The sequence below is a fragment of the Lynx rufus genome, unplaced genomic scaffold (assembly GCF_022079265.1).
Source record: "Lynx rufus isolate CCGP_SWC_20201006 ecotype Redwood Valley unplaced genomic scaffold, mLynRuf1.p SCAF_1, whole genome shotgun sequence".
Lineage (NCBI taxonomy): Eukaryota > Metazoa > Chordata > Mammalia > Carnivora > Felidae > Lynx > Lynx rufus.
The window spans coordinates 190,682,164-190,693,389 of record NW_025814823.1 but is presented as its reverse complement, the minus strand read 5'-3'; the positions used below and the strand labels follow the sequence as shown (position 1 = coordinate 190,693,389).

Here is an 11,226-nt window from a genome sequence, read left to right as displayed (position 1 = left end):
ACACCGACCAAAAACCAAACATAGTCCTTACCATCATGGACCTTCTAGACTACTGGGGAAGACTATCATCAATCCAAAATGTCACCCTCCAAAATGCAAAACGACAACTGTCATAATGGGTATAAAGAGAAAGGTATAAGGTATCATCTGCGTATAATTGGTACATTTGACTTTGGAAAGCCAGGAAGGCTTTCCTGAGGAAGTGACACGCAGAATAAGACTTACAGTGTAATTTAGAGTTAAAGCAGGCAAAGCAGGGGAGAGAAGATGTCAGGCAAAACGAGATGTACAAAGTGGTATAAGGAGAATTTGTGAAGGCTGGAGTGAGAACATGTGAGCCATCTGGGAGACGAGCCTGGAGGGAAGCCAGAGAGCAGCCCTCCAGTGCCTTGTGTAGGGGCACTACTACCCCAGTTTTTCACAGCTGAAAACTGAGGCTCAGATCTCTTGAGTAATATGCCTAGAGTCTCACAGCTAGTTAGGTACTGGAGCCAGAATTCAAACTGCGGTAGGTAGAATAATGGATCCCCTAAAGATAGCAAAGCCTAATCCCTGGAACCTATGAATGTGTAAGTTACATGACAAAGGGAAATTAAGGTAGAAGATGTAATTAAAGTTGCTAATAAACTAACCTTAAAATAAGGTGATTATTTTAGGTTATCTAGGCAGGCCCAGGGTAATCTCAAAGTTCTTAAATTTGGAAGAGGGAGACAGAAGAAGAACTTACGTTGTAGAAGATGAGAGAATTTGACCCGCTGTTGTTAGCCCTGTAGGTGGAGGAATGCGGGTGGTTCTAGAAGCTGAAAGGACAAGGTAACAGATTCTGCCCTTAGGGATCCTCCAGAAAGGATCACAAGCCTGCTGAAGTCCTTATCTTAGCTTGATAAAGCTCATTTTAGACTTTTGAACTACAGAAATGTAAGATAATAAATTTGTGAGCCACTAAATTTATGATGATTTGTTACAGCAGCAACAGGAAACTAAACACAAACTATGCCCATTGGCTCCAGAGCCCATGTGTCTACCCCATGTGCAACATGGCTTAATTGTTAGATCGCCTAAACCAGGAACTATAAAGATTAAACTCTAATGCTTCCTAACATTTTGACTCTCAGAATCTTCAAATATCATTTCCAAACCATACAGCAAAGAGTATGTGTAGTTTTTACATATGCCTCTTAGTTTTGTGAATTTCGAAAGGATGTGGTTATGGCCTGTGACATCAGAGGAGAAGCTCCACGTTGTTGACTGAACACTGATAGAAAGATAACATCGGAGGCAAGAGGCCTTTTAACAGCTCTCTGAAAGTCAACTGCCTCCCCAGTGCATTCCTTGCCTTGAAGCTGTGTCCTTTGGCTGTGCTACAGGGTGATGCCCAAGGTGCATCACTTCTCAAGAACTGGATCATGAACAACTTTATCCTCCTAGAAGAACAGCTCATCAAGAAATCGCAACAAAAGAGAAGAACTTCTCCCTCCAACTTTAAAGTCCGCTTCTTTGTTTTAACCAAAACCAGCCTGGCGTACTTTGAGAACCGTCATGGGGTATGTGAACACTTGTGTCTTCTTTTTCTAAACAGTATTTTTTATTTAGACTAGGCTGAATCATGAAGATATGCCTAGAATAAAATAAGGGGACACAGACATGCTGGTTACGACCGCCTAAAAAGTACAATAAGAGTAATCCGAAGAGAATGTGGAGAAAAGTCCAGAGGTGGGGTTGTTACATTAGGTGATTTTAGTTCTAAAATCTGCAAAAGAGTAAGTTTAATATTTATTAATGGTTTTTTTCCTGCAAGTTTAATTTTAAAATTATAATAATTTATGTGGCAAATGCTATGATTGGATAGAATTTGAACTTCATCGGAAATACACTAGATTTTATGGAGCTTAGATGAATAACATATTAGCATTCAATGGGACCTAAGGGATGATCTAGCCCAGTTATCTTAATTTATAATGGAGGAAACTGATACTTTAAGTGATAGTTCAGTGTCAACATTTTTATGAATTTACTTCTATATGTCCCAATGGTCATTATTCACTTAATATCTTGAAATGATATTCCCTAGGCACCTAATTATCTAAAACTTGCAAGTCCCAAAAGTAAACCTCTATACCCCTTGGAAAATTTACCAGGGTTACCATGGTGTTATGCAATACAAACCAGTGGTTCTTACCCAGATGATTACAGTTGCTTATCTAGGTCAGTCTTTTTGTATATCTAGAGACAGTCTTATATTCTTTCTACAACAGCAGTGATAATAACATCAACATGAATAATCGTAACAATATAGTTGGGTACAAAAAACACTGCATGAGGAGAAAGGAGACCAGACTCTACGTCTCTCTAGATGATGGAGCCTGGGTAAGCGTCTCTACCTTTTGTGTCAGATTCTTCCTTTACAAAATGAAAGGTCTGGAAGTACTACCTCCTTTCCTGAAAAATTTGAGCCCCTGTTTAGCCCTTTGCAGTACATTTTCAAAGCAGGTGTGTGACATTGTACTAAATCATTGTATTAGTTTTTCTATCATTAGGGAGGTAAGGCAGGGTTTTCACCTATATTTTACTGAAGGGGAAATAACATTAGGTGCTTTATGGTTAGGGACAAAGGCTTCCCCATGCCTTGTTAGGATCTGACTTAGTAGGATAAGCATGAGTTTGGGACTTTTTGAGACCCAGGCTTTGAAGTGTTCCATGAAATGGAGCCCTGAAGGAGGCCTGGATATGGAGCCTATGGGTGTTGCAGGCGAAATACTATCATATCACTTCTTAGAGATTCAGACATGCTCTTCTTCAGCATTGATATCTTACTGATATCAATCAATAATCAATCAGAAGGCATAGAGAAATACTTACGTAAACGACTTGCACACAAGCATGCACTATGTATCACCTATAAATAACAAGAGCATTACACTTGTGGCAAGAAACCTTTTAAAAAAAAATTTGAAAGCCTCCAGGCACCTGGTTGGGTCAGTCAGTTAAGAGCTTGACTCTTGATTTCAACTCAGGTCATTGATCTCACAGTTGGTGAGTGGAGCCTGCTTAGGATTCTCTCTCTCTCTCTCTCTCTCTCTCTCTCTCTCTCTCTCTCACTGTTTTTCAAAAATAAATAAATAAATATTAAAAAAATTAAAGCCTCAGTCTTACCATCTGTAAAGCGGGTATGTTAACAGTACCCATGTCATGAGAATGTGGTAAAGACTAACAGAGAGAATGTATTTAGACTGAACTATTTGAAATTACCACTCAGTGGATCAAGACAGGCCAGACAGTGGCGATTTCAAATAGTTCAACTTAATACATAAAGTACTTAGCATAAGTTCTGTCACCTAGTAAACGCCTAGTAAAAATTAGCCTTTTTTTGTATCATCATCACATCTCGGAAGGAGCTAGCAGGGTGGCATAACATATTCATTTTCAAATGAAGGAAAATGTTCAAAGTCAAGCTAACATCAGGTTCCTGGATTCCTTCTCTTCTGTGACTAAATACAAGCCTGTGGAGAGAGACATACATTCATGCATTACGAAATGTGTGATGCTGAGGCAGCCATTGCTCCTCTCGAGGTCACAGCTTCTTTTTCTCTTTTCTCATTTGGAAAATTATGTTTCTTGCCCTGTCTTAAAATACCGTGGACTTATGACATCATACAGAAAGTAATCCTTCTACCTACTCAGAAAAACATTCCATAATTTTGCAAATTAAGTATGTTTTTTTTTTCTAACTTTAAAATATCCATTTTCTAATTTTAAATATCCATGTCTAAATACCCATCCTGATTGAGCCTGTTATTTTGACACCGATTTCGCTCTGGTGTCTAGTGTTGAAACGTGTGAGTGTTTTCAGGGGAGCCGGGAAGCGCCTCAGCCTGGCGGAGCAGTGGCCCAGAAAGAAGCATAAGGTTGGCAGGTGGTGGGTCGCTGGCAGGCATGCTTTCAGACACCACCCTGTGCCTGCCAAATTCATTGCAAAGTGGTCCCTGATGCCTGGCATTCATTAACAGAGGACAATGAGATTAGGGCCCCCGGTGTGCCGATAAATGTTGAACTAGCCTACAGTGGTAGTGGCAGTGGAGAGCATCAGGCAGCTCTAATCCATAGTGTTTGCTTATTTCTCTGGTGTAAATACTCCCATCACGGCCAATTTCAAACTACTGGTGTGATGTCTACTGGCTCACAAAATTCCTCCAGATTTAGCAATCAGCCCTCATGGCCCACAGCAAGCCAACTCCAACATACCAATGACAGCTTTGAATACAAATAGTCTCCGGAGAGGGAGTCACCAACCAAGCCACATGCTTAGTTTGCACATGACTGCAATTAGATTATTTCCAGGGGCAAAAGAGAAATGGAGGGAGGGCCTTGGGTAGTTCAAGTGAGCATGGCATGGAAGGGACAGCACAGACGGACACAAGCATCACTGATTGGTGAGGCCAGTATAGCTAACTAGAGCTGGATTCAACTTCTGGCTTTATCACTTTCTGGATGTGGGGTCTCAGGCAAGGTCTTTAAACCTTTTTAAGCCTCTCTTTGCTATTTGTAAAGTGAGGGCCCCAATGCCTCCAGGCGATGTTGAGTATTTCATAAGGAAGGCATGTCATAAGCTCGGTACTAATGATCTTCTGAAGGACCCTCAAGAGAACTGGAAAGGTTTCCCGGTTTTAATGTCTCTGCACCTTAGGGATCAAGCGTGTTCTTTTCACCATAGTGTGGGAGCCATTACCTGTATGTGGAACAGTCAAAACCACCATTCTACTCAGGGTCTGGTTATGGGTCTCCACTTCACATGGACTCTCCCCGTTAGCCTGCAGTCGAATCCAGCAGCAGAAACATCTCTTGGAGCATGCATCCTTCTTGAATTAAAGATGACAGGTCAGGAGATGGTCCCTCTTTCCTTGCTTTTCCTTGCACAGCAATCAAAAACACAGCGTCTGGTGTCAGACACATCTGGGTCAAAGACCAGCTCCTCACTTAAAAGCTATGTAGCTTTGTGTAAGTTGCCTAAGGCTGTGTGACTCTACATTTTTTTGTAACGATTAAACATTCCTGGGGCACTTGGGTGGCTCAGTCAGTGAAGCATCTGACTTCGGCTTAGATCATGATCTCGCGGTTTGTGAGTTCGAGCCCCGCGTCAGGCTCTGCGCTGACAGCTCGGAGCCCAGGGCCTGCTTCAGATTCTGCGTCTCTCCATCTCTCGGCCCCTCCCCTGCTCGTGCTCTGCATCTCTCTGTCTCTCAATAATAAAGAAACATTAAAAAAAAATTTTTTTTGTAAAAATGATTAAACATTCCTTCTGGATCTTGCTTCCTTTTAATGAGAGGGAGGTTACCATTATTCTAATAATAATAGGAACTAATATTGCTGTCTACTTCTCCCCATTTTCTATGGTCACTTTCCCCGGGAAAGCCACTAGCAGCTCTCACCTGGGACTGCTACCACCTCCTAATGGTCTCCCTGCACCCATTCTGCCCCAGTCACCCCCCAACTTATTCCCCACACAGCAGCCAGTGTGACACATGGTGATTGTGATCGCTTCCTGACAACCCTGACATGTCCCTGCAGAGGTTCTCCCCTTAGATCTAGAGCGGACACCAGAGTCTGTCACATGCCTTCTTCCCTCTCAGTTCGTGTCCCTTTTTCTCCCATCTCTCTGGGATCCAGCTACATAGGATTTGCTTCGACTTTAAGTCCCTCATTTTGAATGTCGCTTGCCCTGGGAAGCCTTCCTTGATTTCTCCAGACTAGGCCATCTACTCCTGTTATGCTCTGCCTTAGCAATGCCTACCCTCTCTTCGGAGCACATCCCAGACTCGTAATTACCCACTTATTAAAGTGATTGCTGTGCTAATGTCACTCCCCCAGCCCACCCTCCATTAGATTATAAACTTTATGAGAGCCAGCACCCAATTTGGTAAAGATGGCATCATCAGTGTTTATAACAGCGCCTGGCACATACTACTCACTCATGCATTATTTGTGGAAGGAAGAAAAGGAGGGAAAGAGCAAGGACATGAGGGATTAGACATACCTTTGGAGAGGTTAGAGTTTCACAAATGAACTCCTGATAGAACAAGGCTCAATTCCAAGAGTAGAGAACAAAGCAAGTTATATAGGACTTCAAAAGGAAGAGTTCTGGGTCTAAGAGTCAGCAAATAAGACTCCCCAGAGTTAGAAATTCATGTCCCAGCCTTAAAAGAGGAAGAGGAGGATTCAGGAGGTTGGAATTTTAAGAGGTGGGTCAGAGAAGCACATGCAGGAACCAGCAGGTGGGCCAGCCCTCCACCCCCACCCCGCTACTCTGTTCTCTTTTTTCTTCCTTCTTTCCCTGCTTCTCTTCTACAGTTAAATTCTTCGTCAATAATACTCTTAAAGCTACCTGAGCTTTTTTGCTTGAGACTTGCATCAGCCACAGTCTCTTTCCACCTCATTCCTACGTGATCCTGTTGCCTTCTGGCTGGGTTTTCACTGACACTCAAGGCTCCATACAGTTTCTTATCCATGCAACACCTAGAATGAACTTTTAAAATGATCTTACAATAAATGATAAATCAGATCTTACTCTCTACTTTTAAGCCTTCCATGGCTGTTTAGAGTATTTAAGGAAATTCTCAGCTATGGCCTACAAGACTCTTCATCCGGGGGTCCTTATCTGCATTTCCTATTTCATTTCACACCACATTCCCGTTACTCACCAGGCTTCTACCACATCTGCCTTCTTCCTGAACCTTGAGCACTCCAAGCTCATGCTCACTCTAGGGACTTTGGACAGGCCAGGACTAGGGGGAGGCAACTGAGGGATACACTTATGGGGTGCTTGCTCTCAGAGCCTACAAATGCAGGGTCTTTGCATTAGCTGTTCCCACTGCCAGGAACACCTCAGGTGTTTGCAGGACTGATTCTTTATTGTTTCCATCTCTTTAAATATTTTCCCAGGATCCCGTTTCTTTCCTTTTCTTCTCCTTTCTTTTCATTTCTTTAGCACACAGATACTTCAATATATCAGTATCTGCATGTACCTATTGGGTTTACTGATGTGCTTCCCTGTTTGTTTTCTGTCTGTGCAGCCCCTGGGATGAGAGCAGGAGGACCTTGCTCATCACTGCATCACCAATACCTAGAACAGTGCAGGGTGCATAGTACGTGGTCGATAAATACCCGATAAACGAACAAAGATCACAAAACTCAAATTGAATTCCAAAGAGCGTCTGGGAGCTAAAAATGTGGGCCTTGTCTAGCTAGGCAAAGAGAAGTAAGGATCCAAGGCAAAGTATTTTGCAATTCAGGCCACTCAAGGCCAAAAACGTGCGGTTTCAATGTCTACCTTAATGTATTTTCTTTGTGAACTGATTTTTGCCTTTATGATGTGATGTTGATGTTTTATGGAGAAAGCTAGTGGATGGAGAGTTTCTATTTTGGAGGCAAATACTCCCACATTAAAATTAAATTTGATTCCTACTGCTCAGGGGCTGGTGCATCCATCAACCAGCATTTCAGTAAAAATAGGCCACGGAGCAACACTATAAATGTAAGGGCTCGGTTTTTGACTCAGTCTGGGAGAAAGGTTTAACTGTAAAACACAAGAGCTCGGTTTCTTGAACTATGAGGTCCATGTAAAACAAGACATATTCATAACAAACTGAGAAATGGGCCCACAGAAAACTGTTTTAAAGCTCTTCTCAAGTTTTCATAGGTCAAATAGGTAAATCCTTATCTCTCCATTTTCTTACCCAACTAGTAATAAGTTTTTCCACTTCATAAGTTATTAGGCCTACTGAAGAAAATAAATCTTCCAGGACCCAATTTTCATCCAGAGGTCCGTCTGGGTTTGACTTCATGATACTATGGGGCTTCACTTAAAGTGATCCAGGGACAGAAACAGAAGCTCTGAAATGGCTTTCCATGTATCTAAAATTCCCTTTTTAGATCCGATGTCTGCTCAGTTCCTTGAAATTTCAGTAAATTTGTCAGGATTTTAATTAAATAAGAACCTCATCTAAAGTCTCGTTTGTCATATAATTCCGATTAATGTTAAGGTATTCATAAGCAAGCTCTTTCCTACATTTTCCTATTTTAATATTTACAAAGTCATAGAAATTACAACTACTTGTTATAAAAATTGAAATATAGGACTTTCCCCCCAACTACATATATTTGTGCTAAAGTTTTATTATTATTATCATCATCATCATCATTATTTTACCATAACAGAAATTCTAATTAAAAAAATAGTAACAATAAGTAGAAAATATACACATACATAGTAGTCTCAAGGCAGTGGCAGTATGGAGAACCAAATCACAGAGCACACCTTTCGACTAATACTGTGGTGCTAGATATAGTTGTGTTTGATAATCAAAGAAACAACATTAGAGAAGCCACTCTCAGCAGCATCCCATTATTTTAAACCTAACACTGTATCAAGGAAATGTTTCTTTTCTGGTATGTAAAGTTTCTTTCATTTGTTCAGCAAGCATGTCTTGACATCTATGTGCCATGCTTCAGGCTACGTGCCAGGAATATGGTGATAAATAACAGAGGAAAGGTGTCTGCCCTCACAAGCTTAGCTAGTAGAGAAGGCAGACAACCACAAGTACATAAATATATGGGGCAGATACAGACGGTGGTAGGTTCTGTAGAAAGACTAAGCAGGAGCTGGCGCTGAGTTGGGAAGAAGGGTAGCCACAGAAGGAATTTATAGCCAGGCTAGGGCCTGAAGGATGAGAAAGATCCAGTGACCTGAAGAAATGAAGAAAAGCATTTCAGGCAGAGGGCACGGCCAGTGTGAAGGTTGTGAAGTAGGAAAAGGCTTGGCCTGTGTATGGAACAGAGAAGTGAACATACTGAGTTCAAGAGAGGGGTTCTTGCTGACATCCTATAACCTCCCTCTTCTGGGGATACTTTGTCTGGAATCCTCTTCCTGCATGTCTTGGTGGAAAGGTGCTCAGGGCCAACCTGGAGCTCAGGCAGCCATTAGAAGCAAAGACCAAAAACCGATTAGAATCAGGTTGAACCCACTTTGATTAATCACAGGAGACAGAGCAGCAAATGTTCATATACTCACACTATTTTAAAAAATTAATGAAATAGTTATGCAGAAGTATTCTCTGTAACTCTTTTGTCTAAAGGCATCAATTTACAGTCTCTGTGAGAATGACCTGTGCTCTTACGTAGACATAAATTTCATGTAGTTCTAATCATAATGCATGACAATTTTATATTCTACTTTTTTCATTTGTTCTTTTATAGATACATTTCTACTTATCTACATGGTCCCAAAGTAATCATTTTTTCATACATATGATTTTTTTCATGATTGAATTAGTTCACTTCAGAGAGATACTTATCTGTTCTACATACTTGAAAAAATTGATGAACTTGTCATCAATTCTTTGTCATCTATTCTTTGACATTCAGGTTGTTTCTGGGTATGAACGTGTTTCAGTCAGAACACTGAAAAATGCTAATATACCTAACATAAACCTGTCTCCTTTTAAAAATCAGGTCCTTAGGATAGAATACTACATTTGTCATAAAATAAGATTATTTTATGGCCTCTATCATTTGCTGCTACATCATCTTACAGAGACTGAAGCAATGCACGCAGCCACCAGAAGTTACCAGAACCATTAGGGAAGACTGTGTTTCTAAGAAGGAACTTAGGAAAACCAAAGAATCCCATTGTTGTGGTGATTTTTCAAGTGCACTATTTTTATAGACTTTGAATGTTACGGTGAGAAAGGGGGAAGATACATAATATTTTATACTATACATGGATCAAATGATTTGATATAAAGTCAGTCACATATATGTACATGAACCCACCATACATGTAGCAGGATTTAACAAGTGCCAAAAAGCTTCCTACTTTGCAAAAGATCCCCATTTTGTTGATGAGAAAGGAGAGGCTTAGAGTAGCTAAGTATCTTTTCCTAGGCCACACATCTGGGACAAACATTAAAAGTTAGGTTAAATGTATTTTCAGATCTAAGCTTGTTTGGGTTTGAGGAGTCTTAGCAGCCATGGTGGCTGAGAAGAGAGAGTTGGGCCAAGGGTTCATTGGTGAGTTTCAATGAACAACACTGTATAATAGAGGTCTGGAGCAGGGCCCCCCAAGTTTACCTGAATGACAGCACAACAATATCATTGACAACAATAACTAGCATCACTGCAAGAAGACTGAACACATTCCTATGAATTTTCTCATGTAACCCTCACAGTTCTCTGCAGAAGCTAAAAGTAATATTCTGTTTTAGAGAGGAAGCAATTGAGACATGGAGAAGTTCAGAAATTTTCCCAGGGTCACAGTAGTGGTAGTAAGTGTTAAAAACAGCATCTTGCCTTGGGCTTTGGTAATTCCCTATACTTTGATCCCACTAACATATGCTTTTCTGATATCATTTTGGTTGCCCTAGTCGTATCTCCAAGAATTCTCTGCAAAACTGATACAAGCATCTTGGCCAGTCTGTTTCTCACTGCAAGGTTGCGAATTCGCCAGTCACTTGTGATTTTGCAGAGTGTGTTCCTGTCCACCGGACTCTGTGAGCTGACAAAAATGAGTTCCTGACCTTATAAACTTGAGGCTCTGCTCCTGGGGTGACCTTTGCCAAGGAAAGATGCTGTATGAACCTCAGCTCTGTTTAGTTTACTGGACTAGCCATTCATAACTACCCCTCATTGGGCACTTTCTGAGAATAACATCCCGGGAATGCTATACCCAGAGTGATAATACAGGAAAAAGACCACCAGACAGGGCTATAAGCCAGGACCAAGGGCCCAGAAAGTGAGATCGAGGGCACTAATACCAAATGTAGCCACTTTCGCAGTCCACGCTATGGCCAATTTCATGTATAGTGACCCAATTAAGTGTTTCCCAAAGTGGGGTACCACTAGATGTACTCTAGATGGTACATGGACAGATCTGGTTCTGACATTTTTTAATTTAATACTTATATATGTATGTTTATTATAATTTACTTCAGAAAAAAAGTATTTTTAAGCATATGGTGGTGATTTAAAACTTCCCTTTAGAGTAAATTTGTTGAGGTGAAAAATCAATCCATTTAAATAATAACATTAAGTCCATGGTACCAGTTGGTGGAACTACACAATGGTGGAGAGTGCGCGGGTGGGGTGCAAATGGAAGATTGGAAACACAGAATCCACGGAATAGCAACATGAATCACCATTCATGATTCTTTGCTTTAAAATAGTAGACACTTAGTC

At 40.9% G+C, this 11,226-nt stretch overlaps 1 protein-coding gene across 1 annotated transcript in view; it reads left to right on the top strand.

The window, feature by feature from the left end:
• The first annotated feature begins 1,305 nt into the window (after positions 1-1,305).
• Positions 1,306-11,226, top strand: part of ITK (IL2 inducible T cell kinase) — a 58,440-nt gene continuing 48,519 nt past the window's right edge. The window contains exon 1 of the mRNA XM_047091959.1: positions 1,306-1,544. Coding sequence (XP_046947915.1) covers positions 1,407-1,544 — 138 coding nt within the window. The 5' untranslated portion in view covers positions 1,306-1,406. The remainder of the gene's footprint in view (positions 1,545-11,226) is intronic.